This window comes from Semicossyphus pulcher, unplaced genomic scaffold (genome assembly GCF_022749685.1).
Source record: "Semicossyphus pulcher isolate SPU_LCO1_2020_fin unplaced genomic scaffold, fSemPul1.0.p SCAF_1, whole genome shotgun sequence".
NCBI lineage: Eukaryota > Metazoa > Chordata > Actinopteri > Labriformes > Labridae > Semicossyphus > Semicossyphus pulcher.
In genome coordinates, this window is record NW_027211603.1 from 3809456 (window position 1) to 3832229 (window position 22774).

General features: G+C 41.3%; 2 protein-coding genes across 2 annotated transcripts; one reads left to right on the plus strand and one right to left on the minus strand.

Annotated features, from left to right (window-relative positions):
* Nucleotides 1–233: 233 nt before the first annotated feature.
* LOC138589558 (receptor for retinol uptake stra6-like) lies at nt 234–14687 on the plus strand. Its single transcript, XM_069659913.1, has 17 exons — nt 234–334; nt 1766–1832; nt 3530–3615; nt 3702–3841; nt 4100–4266; nt 5142–5249; nt 6627–6694; nt 7224–7303; nt 7469–7530; nt 7628–7790; nt 8043–8118; nt 9796–9929; nt 10049–10166; nt 10266–10367; nt 12407–12570; nt 12713–12850; nt 14428–14687. Exons 1-17 carry the CDS (start codon nt 234–236, stop codon nt 14685–14687), a joined length of 2034 nt encoding a protein of 677 aa, XP_069516014.1.
* A 2819-nt stretch (nt 14688–17506) lies between these two features.
* Nucleotides 17507–20913, minus strand: LOC138590151 (immunoglobulin superfamily containing leucine-rich repeat protein 2-like). Its single transcript, XM_069660730.1, has one exon. The coding sequence runs from the start codon at nt 20911–20913 to the stop codon at nt 18769–18771; it is 2145 nt and encodes a 714-aa protein (XP_069516831.1). The 3' UTR covers nt 17507–18768.
* Nucleotides 20914–22774: the final 1861 nt, after the last annotated feature.

Below are 22774 nucleotides of genomic sequence, written 5' to 3' on the forward strand. Positions count from 1 at the left end.
ACTGAACCTCTCTCTCTCCCTCTTCTTACTCCCCTCTGTGCAGTTGTTAATCTGCAGTGTTTGAGCTCTTAGTTTGACTGGAATGTGCCGGAGCACTTGGGCCAAACTGTCCCAACACTTTACAGCAAAACCAGCAGATCACCAAACGAGGCTACCCAACGGTGGGACAATCGGGAGTCCTGTGGATCTTTAACCATCCGGCTTCACCTGTTTGACTTGACTGGACAGCTGTGATGAATCAAAGCAAGGTGGAACCTGAGCCATTTGAATATTCATACTATGACTATTCAGACTGGTACTCGAACAATGCAGAGCCAACGAAACCCCCCAAAGAGTGAGTATAAGAGTCCTTTGAAGATTCACTTTTCAAGTCAGAACTGACAAAAAAAACAAAGCACATTTCCATTCCTGATACTACTGCTGAGAAATGTTTCAATGTCAGGAGCTGTGTGGGAACACATTTGTAATAATTCAGACAGGGGGAGATTGGGTTCTTTTTGCTACGACCTTTAGGTGTTCCTCAGGGAAGCTGCCTCGGCCCTCTGCTTTTTTCATTAGACATGCTTTCTTTGGGTGATGTTTTTGGAGAACATAATTAAATTCCCCAATTATGCTGATGACACACAAATGTATACAACCAACAACTGGTTTGGCTGCAGTTAACAGGTGTATGTAGATTCATTTCTGGAATAAAACTGGGAAAAAACTGAAATTTTATTAGATGATGCGCGAATAAAAATAACAAATTCTCTACAAATTTGTTCATGGGAATTTTCTACAGGTCAAATCAGTCTCAACCATGCGTATTATTCTGGACTTAAACTGTAAATCACATTTATTTAGGGTGACAAAAGCAATTTTCTTTATCTTTTATATTGCAAAGGTTTGGCTGTTCCAATCCCAACAGAAGAAAACACTTGTTCATGCATCTATTTCATGTAGATTAGGCTATGGTTGTGCTCTTTTCATTGGTTTTCCAAAACAATCCTTTGATAAAATACAATAAATAACTCTGCTGTCAGGTTTTTCACCGTAAGCACATCTTTAGCAACCTGCGCTGGATCCCAATGTAAGGATTGATTTTCAAGTTCTTTTACTAGTTTACTACATTCTTTATGGTTTGGGATGGTTGTTTTTTAATCCATAACAGCCTCTTAGATTCTCTGCAGCGAGTTTTGTAAACACAAACAAGAACATTTCAGCCTTTCTCAACCATGCCAAAAACTATGGAACTCCTTACCCGAAGCTCTAAGAGATGCAAACTTATAATTATAATAAGTATAAAATCAAAAGTGCCTTTGACAAGCTGCCACCCATCCTTTCTTTTTTTATTGAACCGTGTCACATTTTATCTTTCTCACGCATTCCTTTGTTTTTACATCTTTAGCATATGTCATTGTTCCAAGCATATTCCTGTTTTGTTTTTTTGGTGCCTGTTTAGTTTGTTATTCATTTTTTGTTTGGTTTTGCATATTGGCGCTTGTTTTAATTTGCTTTGTTTTGTTCTCTTGTTTCTGTTTTGTAAAGCACTTTGAACTAATCCCCCTGCATGAAAAGCGCTAGATAAATAAAGTTGTTCTATTGTTATTAACGCCCAATTGCAAAATCATAGCAAAATATTTGCAGTTGCCGTTCTTGGACATTTAAATATTGCCTCACAGATATAAACAGTTTTTGTTATTAAGTAAATAGTTAAATGTATTGTGCAGTTCATCAAAGCACTGACCTTTAGATACATTTGATTGTGGTTGCCTTTTTGTCACAGAGTCATCCTACCATGTGACCCAACAGTGGACGACAAGCTCTTCAACATATCCATGCTGTCGGTATCTGTAAGTATACAAGTCAAAGAAATAACTAATTATGTCACGCGTTGTCATACAGTATATTGTATGATGCTTCCAAACGTCTGTTTCGTACAGCCTCAGTCAGAATCAGAATTAGTTTACCAAGCAGATTTGCAGCACACTGGTTTGTTAAGAGTTAGTAGGTCTCATTAAAAGTAACACAGGATAATTCCTTGAAAAAATTGACTTGTAAGTAGTTTCTAAAGAGACACAGACATTAAGAAGTCGTGGACATACTAAAAAGTTTTTCCTTATCTGAATCGAGGGTCTCAGGATAAGCTCTGCTTCAGGGAGACTTTAGTTTAATGAGGTTTGACATCATTTTGCCCTCACCCAATTATAAGTAAATACCACTTTATAATGTGTAATGGACTAAGACAGCTGGCCCACTGCAGCTGAACAGAACTAACAAGACATTGTTGTCTGAAGAATGTTCTCCGCAAAATGAGGCTCTTTATCCGAGGCTGACATGACTCATAGATTGCTCTCTCCTGACTGACCATTGCAAACTGTATAAAGCTGCTTTGTTTGTTACGGTCCTCTCTGTACTCTGTTGCCTTTGCTCCTCTTCTGTCTTCTTGCTTTAACTTTATCTTAACTGTAGCTTAACTTGCTGTTGTTCGGCTTTATTGTTTAGATTTCTGTTGCTATATTGCCGTCCTGCCTCTTCTTTGTTTGTCAAAGCAATCCACATGGGTCGTTTGTAACTACTATAGACTGTATAAATAAGCTTAGAGAGCTAGTGGAATGTAGCAGACTTGCTAGCCAGGATCTCCGGTGAGAGAGTGTTAGGTGAACGACACGTCTTCTCGTCGCTACGGTCTGCCGTAATCTCTCCAGGAAAAAGCCAACAGCAATCCTGGCTCCTGTGCATCGGCTGATGAATAAATACATGTGTGATAAACACTGAACAAGCTAACAAGCCAGGTACGAGCGCAGTATACCTGCTACTCTAGGATTTCACTCACCCAAAAAGTCAGCATCAGCTGTGTTGATGCCTGGCAGACAGCCAGCAGTCAACCTGTCACTCATAGTGACCACGCCCCTAATTATGCATAATATTAGGCTTAATACAATTAGAACAGGTGAGTTACTGTATATAAAAATTCGTTCCATGTGCCGTTGTCATGACTACAGAAATGAGCTATAGAGACCAAAACTGTTTGTTGTACCAGGCTGTAAACATGTTTATTTCTGCTGTAAAGTTGGACATTTTAACATGGAGCTCTATGGGGATTGACTCACTTTTGGAGCCAGCCTCAAGTGGACACTCGAGGAACTGCATTTTTTTTTTTTTTTTACATACTGTCACATGGACATTTTTTAAAGTCAAGAGTTATGTAGTAGATATTGGCCTATCAGATAATGATTGTCTAGACAAAATGTAATTGGGTATGTAAGTTGAGCACATTAAAGTTAAACTGTGTGACCAATTCTTGAGTTATTCTGCGCAAAAAACAATCAATTTTCCCTCGAGGTATGGGTGCAAAATAATATCTGTGAATCAGTTTTAAACCAGCCTCATTTGCAACAAACTAACTTTATGAAGTCTGTCTCAAACTTATCACTACTCTGTGCCAAAAGGTTGCCCTGGTGAAAAGACTGGAGATTTTTATTCCAATATGTATATGTGCAATAAATACATAAATGTAAGTCTTAATGGGTTTAATCTCTCCCTGTAGTTGGTGGTCATGTTAATCCTAGCAGTGCTCTCCAGGAAAAACAAATTCTGCCAAGGGTTTACCCGAGGATCCTCCAGCATCTTCAGGTGAATTTGGGAATTCTAGACATAAATGTGACTTTAAATTTTAGGACGGTCTCATAATATTGAAATGTTTCTGTTTGATCTTACAGTCCAGCCAACTTCCTGGACCAGACTCAGCACAAAGGCCTGGCCATGGCTGTTTTTGGACTGGTGTTCAGCAAGCTGTCAATGCTGGTGATCGCCCCGGACCCTCTGCCTTTCTCCAAAGACACGCCAGCGGACATTAAAGGTGGACAATTTAGTGATTTATTTGTCCTCTCGGTAAACAATGTTTAAATATTTCTAATTCTGCTGCAAAGTTATTTTAGTATAAGGCCAAATGGGGATTGACTCACTTTTGTAGCCGGCCTCTAGTGGCCACTTGAGGAACTGCAGTTTAAAAAGAAAAAAGCCCTTTTTTCAGCTCTCAGCTCTCTCTAACTGTTCAGTCAATCCTTATCAGCTTATTGTAGGTCACTTACCATGAAATGATATGTCTTTTTTCCAGAGTACATGAAGATACTTGCCATCTTCTACTACCCGCTCCTGTATTATCCTCTGTTGCTCTGTGGCACTCTGCAGCACAAAGTCGGTTATGTTTTGGGGATGCTGCTTTCCTTCTGTCACTTCGGGGTCCTGGTGTGGCAGAAGTTCGACTGTCCGAAGACTCCAGAGGTTAGACACCTTGTTAATGCCTCAGATTAGCTGTGGGCCAAATTAATTAAACTGTATAAAATCGTTACTGTCAAACACAATCAGAGCTGTTGTGGCAAAAGCTGCCTTTGTATTAACAGAGGATCTTTTGTGTCATAGTTTGTATAATCATGTTGTTAATCCCCAATCTACCTTAAATTTTCAGCACATTACATAATGTTTTAGCAAGATTCAAATATGTTTAACATTGTGATATGTAGTGATGTTTTTTTTTTTACCTACATTTGGACTCCTGGGGGCAGCATATCAAACTTTCAAGTCAACTGTCAAGTAACTTAACCTATTATTTTAAAGCTAATTAGTTTCAAGGCCCCTTTAGTTTTTCTCAAAACCTGTATCGCTAGCAATTCGATTGAGTTGAAACCAAAAACTGTATTCCTTGGTCGCTTGAGAGTCCGCCATCTTGTTTGAATTGCCGCGCAATGAATTTTGGGATATGTTAGGCCACGGATGCACCCAATGGATCCTTCATGGCCCGGGAAAAGGAGGACCCATCTGAAAGGGTCGTCAAAATTAGACAACCTTCGACACACCACCGTAACACAATCGTCCTTCAGATACGTCCTTCGAAGGATGCAGCCCCTGAACTGGGACACCGCTTTAGTCTCTCTATTGTTCGGTGGTTTTATGAGATATTTTTTGTTGCAAACATCTGCCCTGCGGTGCAGCTTTAATCTTTGGTAGACAATGAAAACTGTCGAGTCTTTCAGGTTATTTTCTGTTTGTGTTTTAGCGTCTTACACATATACATCCCACTCAGCTGAGACACACTAACCTCCAAATTTCATCCTAATTGGTGCTTAAAAGTCTCTATTTTTCCATGTTCCTCCTCACAGATCTATAAGTACTACGCTCTGCTGGCCAGTTTACCTCAGATGGGCTGCCTGGCGTATCTCTGTGTGCAGTTTCTTCTGCTGTTTGTCAAAGGACCAAAGACTGACGAGGTAAGAAATGTCAGAGTACGGACATCAACATTCAGCCTATACAAAAGTACCATTAGAACCACTGATGAAGCATTGTGCAGCACTTTATCTGCCTTATGATAAATGAGTTGATATAAACTAATCTGTGTTTGTGGTGCAGCTGAAGAAAGACACATGAATTTCAGCTATGTAAAACGTGATTACTGTAAGCAGCTTGTGCAGAAAGAGAGGGTTTATCTCAGCGTCCTTGAGCAGATTATGACGATGGAGGAAACATTAATACAACAGAGTTTTTGTTTTAACAAAAGGTTTACTTATTAAGCAAAGAACAAGATAAAAACTAATATTTAAACTTTATTTCACCTTAAAGTGATAATCCCGAAAGTTTTCATGTAAATACGGACTCAGAAGAAGATCACACAGACGGGGTAAAGGACAAAAAAGGGTATTTATTAACTGAAAGTGCACTAGATGGATCTCAGGGGCGGGTGAGTTTGAGACCAAGATTAATGCTGAAGAGGAGGGGACGTGGAGGAGGGTACTGGGTTCTGGTGGTCCGATGGTGGAGAGACGAGGGCGAGTGATACGGTTGAAGCGTGGAGAGGCTGGGCGGTGTAGCGTGTGGAGTTTGGTATGGAGGCACTGGAGGAAAAACAGAAAGGTTGCACAGGTTAGACACAATGAAAAAAGGCTGTGTGAAATCAACAATTACAAGACACGAAAGTTCTTTCACAAGAAACGATACTGATATGCCGACGTTACCAAGTGAAGAGACGGAAATCATCTGGCAGCGTAGAGAAGGAGAACCAGGAATAAATGCAGGTGATTAGTTGATCAGAAGCAGGTGCGCGCACAAACAGCTCCAGCTATCGCCCACCAAACCCAACCTCTGCAGGGGGAGAAACACAGGGGGGGCCGGTACACAAACACACAGGCAAAAAGAATACTCAAAGAAAATACCGGACCACCACAAAATGTCTGATGAAGCCTTTGTATTTGCAGAATTACAGACTGGGTGTCACAAGCAGCGCCCAGTTAGTGACACGTTTTCCATCAGCCAGCAGTGGTTGGTCTGCCAGAGAGGGTAGGCGGAGCTAAGCGGCTGCTTTTCCGCTCTCTGCAAGTGTTGCAAGTAAACAGTAATCTACTATGGCTGAACAAACAAAGAAAAGATGGATGACTACAGATACAACTTAAAAAATAAGTGAAAATCCACCACATTACCGTTTATTTTTTATTATTTTCATTAAAAACTAAGATTTTTCAAGCCCCAGCTTTTTCATTTAAACATCGATTGAAGCTCATATTGTTTATTTCAATCCACTGAATTACACAGAACACAACAAAGAATGTGTTTCACCTTAAATTAAATGATGTCCCAATGATTTTCATTCACAGGACCTTGACAGCAGCTACTACAACAACTATGTGAAGTTAATCTTCAAGAAAAAGTCCTCAGCAGCCAGGTGAGACTACATATAAGAATCAGCTTGTGTTTTTTTCCCTCAAAAAAACTTTATTTAAAACACAGGTCAGACAGAACCAGGACAACATATTTACACCAAAACCAGACGCCTCTTTATCATTGCTCCAGCGTAACAACAGGTCCTTTTGTTATACTACAGTTATTGTTAGTATACTGACTCAAACCCACCTTCAACATCCTCGCCAAAATACTCGCTAAATGTGGATTTATAGCCCCTTAGCATTGAGAAATTCACTCCAATTTGAGTAACGACACTGACCAGCCGTTTAAGCTAATTAAAGGTAGAATGTGTAACCTTTCCCGGCACGTCAAACTGGGAGGAGACCCCGGGGTAGACCCAGAGTCCGCTGGAGGGATTATATATCTCACCTGGCCTGGGAACGCCTCGGGATCCCCCAGGGGGAGCTGAAAATGTTGTTAGGGAGAGGGACGTCTGGGCTAACCTGCTTAGCCCGCTGCCACCGCGACCTGACCCCGGATAAGCGGAGGAACTGTTTTATCTATTTCAGCTCGTCAGCTGGAGACAAACAAACTCTGTTGCAGAGAATTCTGGAGGTGCCCAAGAGTTACATTTATGTACCGGAGAAAGGTGAGTGCACTCATACAAGCACAGATTTATGTGGTAATTAATGCCCATGTTTTCATCGCAATTATTTAGTGTTAATTTCACAACCACTGGGAGTTTGACGTTAGCATTAGCTTATCTAAACATGTCTGCTTCTATAGTTGAAGCACAACTTCTTCTGTCTTTCAGTGTTTTGTTTTCCACTGAAGCTGGCCGTATCAGCCTTTGTTTCCTTTGTGGCCATATATCAGGTAAGTCCACCATCGTCGTGACCTTTCACCTCTTACATTAGACACAATACGGTCACTGCTGTATTGTGTCTAAGTTCATTTTTTTTTCTCCTTCCAGACGGCGTTACTGTTAGTCGTCCTGGTGATTCCCATTCTGCACATCGTGCGTGCTGGCATCGATGAAAACATCGCCTTCCTGCTGCTCGGGTTTGGGATCATTTTGTCCGACGACAGGATGGAAGTCGTCAGAATTGTGACCTTCTATACGTGGTTGCTGGAGGGTATGTGGAGCTTCTTTATGGCTTGAATGTGAACGTTTTGGGGCGCTTGTTTATCTCAGCGTGTTGAGCAGGTGCTGCATTTACAGAGGCTACAGTCCACAACGCCCTCGGTTATCTCCCACTCTCTTCTCCCCATATTTCCTGTCTCTCTTCAGCTGTCCTGTCTAATAAAAGCAAAATGGCCCAAACAAATCTAGCCCTTTTATCGTGAAACAGCGACTAATTTTGTTTTTCTTGTCCACTTCTTATCAGTGTGCTACCTGTGCGCGTTGACCCTGTCTCTTTTCATCAGTCTCGTCATGCTCATGAAGTCCATGATTCTTCACAGGTGAGTGCAGTGAGAGGTCACAGGTTACTGAGGAATGTATTTTATTAGATTAGTTGATATTTTGCCCAGTTAGAGGCAGTGCAACAAGCTGTAAACTGGCGGTGGATTCACGTTGGGTCTCTCTCTAAAGAATATTAAAAAAGAGTACGGTCTGGACCTGCTCTGTTTGTTAAGTGTCTTGAGATAACTTTGGTTATAATTTGGGGCTATACAAAAAAAATGTCTCTTTTCAGTTTAGTACAGACTTTATTTTAAAGAAGTTTCTTGTTCTCTTTTACATTTACTGTGTTTGGTTTGAACCCAAATACCAAAGAAGCCTAGTTTTTGTTTTGGCAATTAACCGGATTCTGAATCTAATTCTTAAAAAAGGATGTTTCGTACCATCAAATGGCCTGTTAACAGTTGATATCACTAAGATAGAAGGTGAATGATCATCTATTCATCACATCTACATCTGCTACGATCAATGAAGACGCAGGACACCAGACTTGGAGGTATTGGAATAGTAACGATGTTTGTTGCAGGGAAAGGGAGATGGAGATGGGTGGATGTTGTCCAGGAGGTTGCAGAGGGAAAGGCGGTATGTCAGAATAGAATAGGATTGAATACATTTTAAAATGTACAACGAGATAAAGAGAGCAACTCCTTTAAAGTGTAACACCACAGAAAAACAAACAATCAACAAAAACAAAAATCAATGAAGGGCCTGAAAGGCCTGAAACATTGTCTACTGCATTAGCTGAAACAACGATCTGGAGATGGGTGGATGAAGAACAAGGGTACTGTCGGGGTCACGAGTAGATGGAGAGCAGGTGTGCAGGTCTGAGCAGGTGTATTGCATGAGCAGCAATCAGGAGGGAGCCGGAGAGTGTCACTGGAGGAAGCCAAACACACACACACACACACACACACACACAACATTGAAACATTAGGAATAACTGGTGGCACAATGAAGCCATAACACACAGCAGCAGGGGGACTTTAAAGTCGAGGTGAAATGAAAAATGTCATTTTAATCCTTTTAGATCACATCCCCGGTAACATTGTGCATCTATTTGACAATATAGGCCAAAAAAAATACAGTAAATCAATTACTTCGTATTCTTATATCAAAATCTGATCATTTTTTCTTCCGGTAAAACTAAATTTCACGCGTGCTCACGTAAGTTAGCACCAAACAATTTCAACCAATCAATCTGCAACATTTAGCCGCAGAGCACCAAGAACGCTCGGTCAGTTAGCTAGCTACTGCGCTGTGGAGAACGTCTGTCTACGCCCACTTCTCAACGATCAAATCAAATCCCTCTAATGATATGTCCCGCCTGCACGTCCTGTTTCACTCGGAAATACGTCACGATACGGAAGCTAGATACTCTCCAAATGCCGTTTCAGCTCGACTTTAAAAAAGGTTAACATCATGGTTAATCTGTGGTTAGATTTATATAAAAACAGTTGTGGTTTGGGTTAAATACGGTACTTCAGAAACAGATAGAGGAACTCTCCCTGTAGCTTTTGGTCTCCACCAACAGTTCAGCCAGGAGTCTCATGTTCAGCGACGTGTCGGAAATAACGACACATCAGCACTCGTTTCCTGCCCTGCTGACTCCTCTCTGTGTCTCTTGGCATACCAGGCCTTTCTTTCTGAACGTAACTTACATCTGATTTGATTTGTGTCAGGACAAACCTGAAGGGACTGTATAAAGGAGAGGTTTACAACATTTATAACACCCAGAAGACCATCCGTCCATCCAGGCCTGGTGTCGTCTGCTGGATGGGTTTGACGGGATACCAGGCTGCCATCGTCTGCGTCGGTAAAGTTCAAACACACGACAGTAAAAAGAGAAATTGAGAGTCGTTTCCTTAGATTATAACATCACAAATCTTTTAAAATGATGTTAAAAAAAGGTCTTTCTCTGTGTTGTGTTTGCAGGAATGGTCATTCAGACTCTTGTGTTTTTCATCTGCTTCTTGTTCCTCATCTTTATGGTCATCGTTCCTGTTTTTTACGGACGAAATCTCATCGCCTTTGAAATCGTGGGAAAGGCATGGTGAGTCTGCAAACATCACTCTCTCTCTTTTGTTGCTAAAAAAACAGAACAAACATAACCATCACATTCTTTTTATTTCCCGTCTTTATGACGTCTCAGGCCGGCCTGGGTCACTCTGCTGCTGGTCACTGCGCTTCAACATGTGACGGCTAAGTTTGCGTTTATAAAGAGGGAAGCTGGAACGAGAGACTTGAACAACAGGTGTGTGAATGTGCTTTCCCCTCAGTCTGAACAACACTGAACTAGCTGCATCCCTCAATATACAGTATGTTCTGTGATGTACCGTTCTGCACACAAACACAGTAATGGTGAATCTTAACGTGCAAAGGAAATTTAATGACATTCAGGCAGTTGCAGCCTTAAATAACCAGATTAAATCCCAAGAGCTCTTTGTCTGAGATCGAGACAGACCGAGTAAAAGTCTTAAGTGCTAAAAGACTGCATTTCATCCACATTGTACCACTGGAGAGAGCATTTATCATGTTTTATTTAACATCAGACCTCTGCAGTGAATTTTATTTTCCAAACATGGCTGCACCAAGCAGGCAAGAACAGACTGAAAGAAAACACTGAAAAGCTAAGCAGAAACACCAAACATTTCAAAGACAGAGAGGTTACATGACACTTTATAATCTGGTAGTCTAATCAGGGGAACGGGGAGCAGCTGAGTGAGATACACAGGTGATGGAGAGGGCAGGAAAGGTGTTTCTGCAGGACGGAGAGGACAGGAAGGAAAACAGAGCAGGCATGAATGAATATTTGGATCAGACGTATTGTGGTTTTAGTCAATCTAAAGGAGCTTCAGCAACCTAGGGAAGGTTTTACACCACTATAAAAACAGAACCTCTTGTACATAACAACCTGATTCACAGCCATATTTATCTCTGCACCTTTGCACTCTCTATTGCACCATTGCACTAATGTCTCCTGTCTAGGTCTGTATATAGTCGTTTTATATTTAGTTTTTAGCGTCTGTGTTACCTTGTCTAACCTGTCCTTGTTTTTATGTGTGTCTGTACATTGAGACAGAAAACCCAGAGTCAAATGTGCCCACATACCTCTTGTGGCCTGATTCCCCTCTTCGGTCAAAAGTTATGCCTGGCCCTAAAAGATTTTTCAAATCTTAACAGAAAATGTGAGAGAGCCGACACATGACAACTAATAATGATAGATTGAACAGTTTTGCTCCTATAGTGTGTAGAGAGCAACAATATGACCCAAACAGCACACCACACACTAACAGATTCATCCACCAACAACCAGAGTCTGACTCTCGAAACTGGAAATCTCAGGCGGTCAAACGAGACTTTAGAGTAAACAAACATGGCCGACGACAGGCTGGAAGAATTGGTGATGATAGTTTTTTGACTTTTTACTGAAAATTCAGGAAGAAAAAAGAACAAACTGTGGATGAGGTGGTGGAGACGGCGTGAACACGGACTGGACGTGTTACTTTATGTTTCAGCTTTCGTCGCCATGGCTGCGGTTGTTGTGCTTCCTGCTTCAGTCAGCTTGCTTCCCCATGGGCTATTGTTTCATTCCACGTGACGATCCACAGAGTGCGTGCTCGGCTGGCCTCGGGGTTCCCCAGGATAACTGATCGTAAATATTGAACATCTTAAATATTTACAATTTGAAATCAGTGCAGCCACACTGATCTTCTGAGCAGCTCGGGGGAAGTAAAATCACTCCTGACATCCCTCACACCACAGGAACATCTGAAGAGATCATCTTTAGAACCATCATAAAATTGGGCCTTTGCTTACGATTGTCAGCAGGGGGAATCAGACCCAAAATCGGCCCCGCTCAAGCAGATTTGCAATGTTTTGATGGTTCTAAAGATTTTCTTGCCGGCACGCGCTCTGTGGATTGCCGCATCTTTTTTCAATTTTAAGTAAAAAGTCCCAAAACTATCATTACTTATTCTTCCTGCCTGTCGGCCGCCATGTTTGTTTACTCTAAAGTCTCGTTTGACTGCCAGAGATTTAGTGAGATTTCCAGCTGTGAGAATCGGACTCTGGTTGTTGGTGGATTAATCTGTTAGTGTGTGGTGTGCTGTCATATCGTTGCTCTCCATACACTACAGGAACAAAACTGTTCAATCTATCATTATTAGTCGTCATATGTGGGCTCGCTCACATTTTCAACATCTGGACGAGGCTTAAACTGACCTCTCTTCTCTGATACGTAAAACGAAGCATGCCCCTTTAACCTGAATTTATTCATCATTGTATTTCCAGAGAGAGTCTGTTCCTCCTGACGTACCTGCTGTTCCTCATCAACACTGTGATGGGAGTGATAGTCGCGATATGGAGGGTGGTGATAACGGCTTTGTACAACATCATCCACCTGGGTCGGATCGACCTCAGTCTGCTGCACCGCACCTCCGAGTCCTACGACCCAGGTGCACTTTTATATCTCTTTTTAAAGCAGTCTTAGGACACAGATAGAAGAAGATAAAACACATCAAGCTTTAGATACAAAGATAACACCTGCAGTTTGTCCATGGATACAATCATGTTCTGTGACCTTTGACCCCCATCCAGCCTACAGTTACTACACCAACTCCCTGAGGGTGGAGGTCAGCCAGTCCCACCCGGTGATGAAGGCGTTCTGTGGGCTGCTGCTGGACTTGATGGTGGAGGGCGGAAGAGTCGGACAGAAGATAAAAGACGCAGAGGAAGGTAGAGACACACAAACAAACACCACCTATGAGTCCTCATTAAGATGTAATTTCTCTGACTTTCTTCAAATGCTTCATTTCATGACTGTGTGCAACCTCAGCTAAAAGTTAATGCAAAAAATGAAGTTAAGATTCAAATTAAATCAGATTTTTGCAGACAAAACGATTTAAAGCAAATGTGAAAGTAGAAACATGAACATTAATTCTTATTCTATTTCAAATGCTTCATATCCCTTAAATCTTTACACTCTAAGAGCTATGTCTGTTTTGTAAATTGGCTATTATGGTTTATAATTTAGAAACATTTAAATAGGCTTTATGCAAACAACGGTCCTCCATGGTTCGTGCCACCTGCACTTTTTCACCAACGTAATGTAAGACCGAGTATTAGGGCCACGTTAAAGGAAAAAAGAGAGAGAGATCAGGAGAATAAAGTTGTAATACTACGAAAATAAAGTCATGATTTTAGGCTGTGCTTGCGGTAACACAGTCTGCAGCAAAACCTGGGAGACCTTGCATGTTCTCACGAGGTACATGTCTGCTATGCTTCCATGCTATCGCATGTGTTCAATAAAAAGAGCTAAAGGTGTAATAAGCCTCCTGTGCAATCAAGTAAAACTTAATGCTCCACAAATCCTCCTCAAACAAGATGCTCCACGTTCTGCATTTTAGCGCAGGCGTCTGGCTGCTCTTCTGACATTCCCCTCCATAATAACATACAGGCTAACAAAGCCTAAAATTACAACTTTATTCTCGTAATATTACGACTTTAATCTCATAATATAATGACTTTTTTTTCAAAATATATAACAACTTTCTTCACTTACGACTTCTGGTAATACTGCGACTTTCTTCTTCTGCGACTTTATTCTCTTATGACTATTCTCGTTATAGAGGCTAAGCCAACGCTTTAAGCCACTGAGGTGCTACACCACGGGTTACTTGCTTGACGCACCTTACCCGGGTCTGATGCATGTCCGTTGCATTAAAGTCCGAGAGACAAACTTTTGCTTGCAACACTTCCGTTTATTTTCTCTTCCTTTAAGTGTCCATTAAACTCGAAAATACAAATATATGCAACAAACATCCAACACGAGTAACCGCTGCCACCAGTTACTGCAGCGTGTGTGTGTGTCTGGGTGTGTGTGGTCAAAAAATGTTTAGCTTCTGGGCGGAACACCTGACCAGACAAACAGTGGTTCCCATTTATAAGCTCCGGAGTGCTAATTGGCTCCTACACTCGTAATATTGCAACTTTTTCTTTAATGTAATATGTAATATGTAATGTAATAGTACTTACTCATAGTAATGCAACATAATGTCACAGATGAAAATACAGCATGATGATGCAAAAGTCAGAAGTCTTATATTTCAGCTTCAAAAAGAATGAGGGCTTTAGCTGTTAGACTTTTTATTTTATCAATATATAAAGGAATGAACTGTTCATGAAACAATCACTACGTTTTTGGTGAAGATTTTCAAACTATAACATCTTAAAAGCCACTTATTATAACCTGACTCGCCCCCTCGGTGGTGTGTCCCACTCTGCCCTGACAGCCTGCTCCTCCGTGCTTTCAGGGATTCAGGAGAACAGGCTGAGCCAGGCGACCAGAACTCGGAGGATTCGCTCCCGCTGGCAGCTGATGTACACGCTGGTCCACAACCCGTCCCTGCTGGGCTTCAGGAAGCACTTCCAGACGTCTCAGACCGCGGAGAGCATCCTGAACGGGACCCCCAACCACACCGCCAAGACAGGCAGCAAGAGGGAGGCCGACAAGACAGCCGCCGAGCCGGTCCAGTCCTCTGAGACCCCAGCAGACCAGAATAAAACTGACTGAGATCCCTGTTTAACATAGCGTGGTTGTCAGTACACTCCAAACATAAGCTTATCAAGCAAGTAGGCTCTGTGACGATTCTTCTGTCCGTTCTCTTTTTTATCTGCACAAAGTAACTTCTTTATGCTCGAGGTTTAACGTCACATACACCATCTTTAAGGTATTTAAGGTTTGGTAGAGATTATGATACCGTCTGTGTTTGGTTGTATACCGTCTGTCTCATTTAAAATAATGTTAGATTTTTATGCCTGGATGATCGCACTAAAATAAACTAAATCCAAAGAGTCTTTAATGTAGGTCACTTAAAGCCAACTGCACATTTGTTGCTGCTTCTGTGAAATGTCTTAGCTTGAAATGTGCTTCATCAGTTTCAGTTTTCTGTTTGATAAGTGAAGTTTAACGGAAGGTTCAAACAGAGCGGGAAGGAAGGAATATCTGCTTGTGTTTCACACGAAAGTTTGTGTTAAGTTTTGTTAGAAAAACCACAAACTGTTAACATTTGACTTTCTACTAAATTGGTAAACCAAATGCCTCAGTGTTTGGGTTCGTAACAGCCCACAGCTCGGTTACATGTAACTTCATCACCTTTTCTAGAGACTGTCTACATTAAATTTAATGCTGCTTCCTGCTGCTTGAGGTTGACCAGTGCCCGGTTTGATGACCTGTAAGCTAGCTCACGCCTGGCTTGGCTTGGCACCAGGTTTACTTGGTTGGACACCAATTACTGATGTGATTTATATTTTGCACATGTTTATCCTCCAGTTGAAAAGTCACTACAGAAGAAAATGAAAAGACAGGTACAGGTATGCTGTTAAATGTGTGACTTCACCTGAATCTCATTTAAGATTTAAATTGAAATAAATGTATAAACACATCAGAATGTGTGAAGTGTTTGAGTCCGACCACTTATTTGAAAAACAGATGGATATTTTTTAAACATCTTACCAATTCTAAATTTCATTCATTTCATTTATTTTATCTTCCAATCCAATAAAAATGTGTTTATTGAACCACCTGTAGGGCTTCTTTGTGGCTCCGTATAGTTGCATATTTACACATTAACCTTTTAGTGGACAGAGGACAAGCAATGTCAAATGTCTCATAAATTAAATTGTACCCATTTTTTGCCTAAACAAATTAATTACTGAAGAGTCAAAGAGTTGGTGATTGGTCTGCCAGAGAGGGTGGGCGGAGCTAAGCGGCTGCTTTTCCGCTCTCTGCAAGTGTTGCGAGTAAACAGTAATCTACTATGGCTGAACAAACAAAGAAAAGATGGATGACTACAGATACAACTTCAACAAGAAGTGAAAATCCAAAGAAGAAGAAACAAACTCGACGCTCAGATGAAGCAAACAGTCTGAAAAGGAAAGCGACCGTCAGCCAGGAAAATCAAGAGTTACAACCGGAGCCAACCGTGGACGTCACACATGCAGCACTGTCTGGATATCTGGGAAGTGTGCTCCCGCAGTTACCGTTTATCACCATAGGTGCCGCCAAAGAGAACGAAACTGAGATCTTCGAGATTCTAACTTTAATTTGTACAAAAAAAGTGTGAAGAGAAAAACACAGAGAGAGAAATCATCCTTTACTAAAACTTTATTGAGGCACATACGGGGAGAGTTAGTGAAGATATCTAAACACTTTGGTAAAAACATACTGCTTTCTTAGTCACAGGGGTATAAAACAGAAAACACAGACTAAAAGTTATTTGTTCGGTCGAGAATATTTACACAAGAAACAGCATACTGCGGCTCACAACATCAGGCAGCATGCAGGTCCTCTAACACAGCACTCTGGGAAATACAACAGGACGGAGACTGACCCATATACAACAGAGCTACTACTCCACATACACACTCAGAGGTGCTTTAACTGTTACACACTGCAGTAAACCTGCTGATATGATTTATCCAGATTTTACCAGCAGGACAGAGAGCTTATTTAAGACTTATTATTTTCAAAGCAATCTCACAGTATAACTGGACAGTTTAGTAGCTGCGGGACACAACGGGTGTCTCTTTTTAACATCACAAACATTTAAATTCCCGTATGAGAGAAGTGAGTTTCTGTATTTTAAAGTTATTTCACTCCTAATTCACAGCACACATTTACTGTTTTTAGTTTAAAGCTGAATATTGGCATCTTTTAGTTGCAGTTAGCCCATTTGCTACCGCCTACATCTAGTCGACAAGTTCCTAATCACCTTGCAACACATGCCACATGTGACAAAAGCTGTAGTACATTTGTTTTAACATGACTCCGCTAATAAAACAGAATATTGCTTTAAAAAGTTAGCAGCTATACCATCAACATCATATTTTCACATCACGCAAATTTAACAAATAAGCTTTGATGTTTACTGGGATGGATTAAAAACCGCGCCAAGGAGGTTTTTATTCTTTTTCTGTTTCACTGTCCATCAGGTGGGATATCCATAAACAGCACTAACAGGTGATACTGACATTTTGGTAGAACTACTCGCTGTATTTACACAGCGGCCATTTCTCCTCAGAAGTCAATCTCAGGGTGGGAATCTTATCTTCTGTTATGATGCCATACTGCTGTACAGAAGGTTAAAGGTAGTTTAAACACTGAAAATGCTACAAATCATTATTATTGAAGACTTTCTGATTGATCTGCAACTGAAGAGACATGAGTATTGAAAATCCAGAGGACCCTAAAGCTGCAATTCAAGATAAAACAAGTTTTTGCTACTGTTTAACAACAGCTAATATCGGATTTCAAGCAATTCCTAGCTAATAGTGGTTCATATTGTTAAAAGATACGCATTATTCCTAGCTAAAGTAACAGTTACAGTTATGTAAGCTAGCTAACAGGTTATGTAAGCTAGCTAACAGGTTATGTAAGTTAGCTAACGAAATGTTAGCTGGCGGAATGTTAGCTAGTTCACGTACGTGGTTTTATGGCCTGGTTTTTTACTATCCATTGCCTTTAAATCAAAACAATCAACAAGCAATGAAATTACAACATTTTTCAGGCTGCATATAATTTGCAAGCTTGCAATGCAGTACATTTTAACATCTGAGTTTCCACTCAACAGCCGCTGTGTAAATTTGGTGAATAGACCGAAGAACATGACCAGATCGAGGACTTTATGATGACGAAAGAAAGGCATTCTTTGGATGTTTATTTTTTTTAAGATAACTAGTCTGACTTTAAAAAACTGAAAAAACCTGATTCATGTACCACATGATTGTCTATCACTGAGTATGTTTTGGTGTTTTGGGGCTCCAAATTCATGTTGTTAGTAAGCTAGCTATGTTTCCCTATCTCCTGCATTGTGCTAAGCTAAGCTAAGGTAACAGGCTGCTGGAATGAAATGATTGGTCTTGATGTTCTCATTTGACTATTTGCAAAATAATTCTAAAGCTGTTCCTTTAAACACTGCTCGTGCTCTGACGAAGGCCAGATCACCAATAATATGTTAATAAAATATAAAGCATATAAATAAAATATAGCAAGATCTGCACACCAGGAAGCTCCCATAAAGGGTTTTATTTAGCACAAAGTAGTGACGTTTCGAGCCAGCATGCTCTTCTTCAGACTAATAAAATATAAAGCTGCACAGGCATTTAATACTTATATGGTGCGCCTCCGTTTTCTACTTTGGTAATAGTAATAACTGAAGGAGCCAGTTTCTTTGTCTAGTGTTGTTTTGGGGAGTGTACATGAATGAATGACATAGAAACGTCTTTGGAAGAAGGAAAATGAACCCTGATATAACCGGCTACAAGAAAAGATTTGAAACAAGGTTAACATGGCCGAAACCTGGCCTGGTTACCTGCTTTCTCTAAAACGTGGGTCTGGGAAACATCCACGGACATTCGATCGTGCCAGGCAGATGGTAGTCATTATAGTGAATGGATGTTGGCTTGCTTTGGGTGTGGTTTAAAGCAATCAAATCTATGTTCGGTCTTGTCAGATGACTGTGGGACCAAGCAGTATTTCTGGGCTCCTTTGGTGAAGCTAAAATAATTGGCACAAACTGAAAACAATCCTGTTTTACCCTATAAATTAGGGCAAAGGAAAGCTGCGATAACGTAAGGTCAGGTACAGTCAATAGTTACTGATCTGGATATTTGTAGTTGCTTATAATATTCACTGCTTCGGCTCCCAAAGGCAGCCTATCACTATATTCAGATCCTACCTCACAGTTGTCTAAATTCCCCCGGCACTGAGACAAAGTGAAGGACTCAGTCATGATGCTCTCTTCTGTATCGGCCTCTTTCTCGCCGTCTCCGCTATCCGTCTCTGTCTCCCCCTCCTCCTCGTCCAGCTGGCTGCCATTAATCTTCCTCTGGGAGTCGGTGTGAGGTGCATGGATGTTAAAGTTGACGGTGAGGTTCCTCTCCATGTGGTACTGGTCTTTGGCCTTCAGGATCAGCTTGTAGGTTTTGCTGCGGTATTTGTACACCAGGTGGAAGCAGGTTGCACCAAGGAGAGGCACGGTGGACACGGTCAGGAGGCAGATGCTGACTGAGATGATGATTAGCAGGTTGGGTACCCTCCTCCTGGTGGTGAACAGCACCTGGACCTCACAGTCCTCTCCTCGGTAGGTCAGACACAGTGAGTAGTTGGTGCCTGGGCGCAAATCGCTAAACAGGTACGTGTTGACGCCCTCTTTGATCCTCGACCACTGCACGGCTGAGTGTTTCCGATCTGCAGTGACACACAGATACAAACCATTTGATTGGAGCTTTTCTGAAAGGTCTTGACGTTCTTCACTTTCAGCGTCGAAGCTCTCAGATGAGGTGGCCGTGTCTTCCCCTTTGACGCTCTTATCTCTGGGTATGAGCAGAGGATTGAGTCGCACTGTTGCCTCAGTTTCTGACACGCCTAATGCAATGACACCAAAGTCAAATGTGTACTGCTTGATATCGTCCAAACTCCCGTTGAAGACGTGACTAGAAATGTATCTGGTGTTAGCCGTCAAGCCGCATTTGCTAGCAGCTGATGGATAACTTTTAGCCTCCTCGGAAGACTTGATATCAGCAGTTGGCGCCACAGTGGGAGCAATGTCCATGAAGTCTTTTCTCTTTAAGTCAGGGAGACGCTCAGAGTCAAAAACGGATGCTTTGCTTGTCGTCTGGTGTATAGACGGGAGTGTTTTTGTGTTAGTTGGTGTTGTAGTCATTTGTTTTGTGGGTGTAGGTTTCGGTGCAGCCACCACCTCGACGGACACTGAATCCTCCGCTCTTCCAAATTCATTTGTGGCAGAGCAGCTGTAGTTGCCGCTGTCTTTCTTCCTTAAGTGGAAAATGATAAGAGTCCCATTGTTAAAGACTTTGACAGGATTATTGGACAATAAAGAGTCATCCTTTGATTCTGCCGAGTCATCCTCAGTGAACGACAAAGCCACCTCTTGCCTTTGGCTCTTGCTGTGAATGCTCCACATGACCAGCGGCTTTGGGTTTCCAACGAATTCACAAGTCATGACCAACAAGCTGCCCTCGTGGAGAGTTGTGTTGTGAATATTCAGGTTGAATTGTATCGTGACATTTGGGCTTGTGCACCTTGATTCAGGCAGTTGTCCGATTGCTACCCCTTTCAGTTTCTCTGGGGATGCACAAATGATCAAATTCTGCTCTTGGACTGAGATAGTGGTCTTTGAGATCCAGTCTCGGAGCCAGTCGAGGGAGCAGGTGCATGCAAAAGGATTTCTATAAATCTGTAAATGGGACATGGACACCAAACCATCAAACGTCCCTTCAGCTATGGTTGTGAATTTGTTATCGTTGAGTCGGAGGGATCTTAGGTCTTTGAGGTTGGAGAAAGCGTCCCTCGGCAGGTGGAACATGTTGTTGTAGTCCATCTTCAGCAGCTGCAAGCCCGTAAGGTTCTGCAGATCCTCCCAAGGAAAGTCTACGATTTTATTGTGGCTGATGTCAAAGTTACGGAGGTGAACCAAAGGTGAGATGGTCCCCTGTTCGATGGAGACGATCTCATTGTGGGACATCCACAGCGACGTCACCCGGCTGACATTGTCGAAGCTCCCCAATGGTATCACACTGATCTTGTTGGCGGAGAGACTCAAAGTTATAACATTAGGAGGCAAACCATCCGGGACTTCAGTTAAGTCTTTGTAGGAACATTCAGCAAAATGGCGGCCGTATTTATCCGAGCAGGTGCAGAGCTCGGGGCATCCAAGTCCGGTGGCGAAGACTGTGAAGATCCACAAAGTGAAGAAGAGGATGTCTGAAGCCGCCATTTTCTGCTCCTGTAAAACAGTGTCACAGTCCATCAATCAGTGGACTTCAAGGTACATTTAATGCAAAATGAGTATTGTAGAAAGGTACAAGAAAAGCAATATAAAAGACGAACCCAGCACTGGTTTTGGCTTCAAGAAAATTAAGCATTAAAACAAAAAAAAGGAATCAAATAATTCAACTTCAGCCCTTTTTCATAGAAGACATGGCAGATAATGGTGCCCGCGGACAACGTAACTTTTCATACTTATAAAGCTACTGTGGTTTATTTTTAAGATCAATCAATTAGTTGTTTGGTTTAAAAATGTCAGGAAATAGTGAAAATGTCCATCACAGCTTCTCTCAGTCCAACGTAATGTCTCTAAATGTCAAGTGCTGTCAGTCCAAAGATATTTCATTTGTTATATTTAACAGAGACAAGCAGGAAGTCTCCATATGTGAGAGGCTGAAAACAGCATTTCTGCCATATTTGCATGAAAATGTATCCACCATTTCTTAAACAGACGATCGGCGGGTTGAGTCCTGACTGTGCATTAATCAATGTGCCGTTCGGTGCCGTGTGCAGTCTTGTTTACAAGAACCAAACAGCTTATTTACAGGTTTGGAGATTGCTTCAGCTCCTTTAACTTTACCGACACTTTCACAGCTCACATCACAACAGCTTATCACTTTGGAGCATTAAAGCAAAGATCGGATGGCGGAAGATAAGTGAGAAAATATGTATGTTGGAAATAGTCATTCCTTTAAACATTTATTTCTATATTTTATATTTACAAAAATATGTAGCAATTTTTTTTGTTTGTTAATAAGTTTATTTTTCCTGTTTTTTAAAAACAATTTATTTTAGTCTTTTCAAATGTAATTTATTAGTTTTTTCCCCTTATTTCTTTTCTGTGCTGTTTTTGTTTTTCCCTTCCTAATTTGAGAAGCAAAAGCAATCAAGAAAATGGAAATAAAATAATTAAGGCAGATTAAAAAAAACATATATATATATATATTACATTTATATCTTGTTTTAATTTCTTATTTTATATTTGAAGTTGTTCCTGTTCTTATTTATTAATTGTATTTTCACATTAAATGTATTATCTTTCCATATCTATGTTTTTGGGCACTACTATGACTATAATCCTCACACCAGGTCATTCAACTCTAACAGTAAAAATAGACTTTATGATTTTTTATCCCCAGACTTGCAGCAGTGACAGGACAGCCCCGAGACAACAGAAAGGCCCTGTGGTGTCTGGAAAAACAGACACGTCAAATTAAATAATAATAAAAATGAAAAACAACTGGTGCACAAGCAATTTCACAGCTCACCTTAACACCTTGAAGCTTTGAGGATGCACTGTCGTTGGCACACAGACACCATGTTTCATTTAAAGACGAGACAGTTAAGCTGAGTGTTGTTTCATTGCCAGAAGCTTCTAGTTTAAAACTACGCAGCTGCCTCCGGAGCATCTGTCCTTGGTGTGAGACGCAGCCGCATGTCTGCTGTTTGTTTACAGCGTCTGCTCAGCTGCACAGACGCAAACCGGCATTTATTCTTATTATCCAGCAATGTCAGTGAAATGTGACTCTACGAGATCAAAGTTCATCCCTATAAAGACATCCTGCCGCAGGGTCGCACATGAATCATTGATGAGGGAGGAAAGACGATCCCTCACCTCTCTTTTAAACTGAGTGACAAGCTTACCTGCGTTTTTCTTATTCGTATTTCTGCGCAGAAATCCGGATGAGTCAGGCGGTGTTTGCAGTCAAAGCAGCGCAGGAAACATGCCGGTCTTAAAGTTTGAAGATGAGTCCGTCTGTGTTTCTGTTTCTACATGATGAAAACACGCGTGTCCTCTGCGGTGCCTCCTG

Coding starts and splice junctions, on each gene's coding strand:
- LOC138589558 (XM_069659913.1), top strand. CDS start 234: ATGAATCAAAGCAAGGTGGAACCTGAGCCATTTGAATATTCATACTAT. Junction 335..1,765: donor CCAACGAAACCCCCCAAAGA/GTGAGTATAAGA, acceptor TTTTTGTCACAG/AGTCATCCTACCATGTGACC. Junction 6,695..7,223: donor AAAAAGTCCTCAGCAGCCAG/GTGAGACTACAT, acceptor TATCTATTTCAG/CTCGTCAGCTGGAGACAAAC.
- LOC138590151 (XM_069660730.1), bottom strand. CDS start 20,913: ATGGCGGCTTCAGACATCCTCTTCTTCACTTTGTGGATCTTCACAGTC.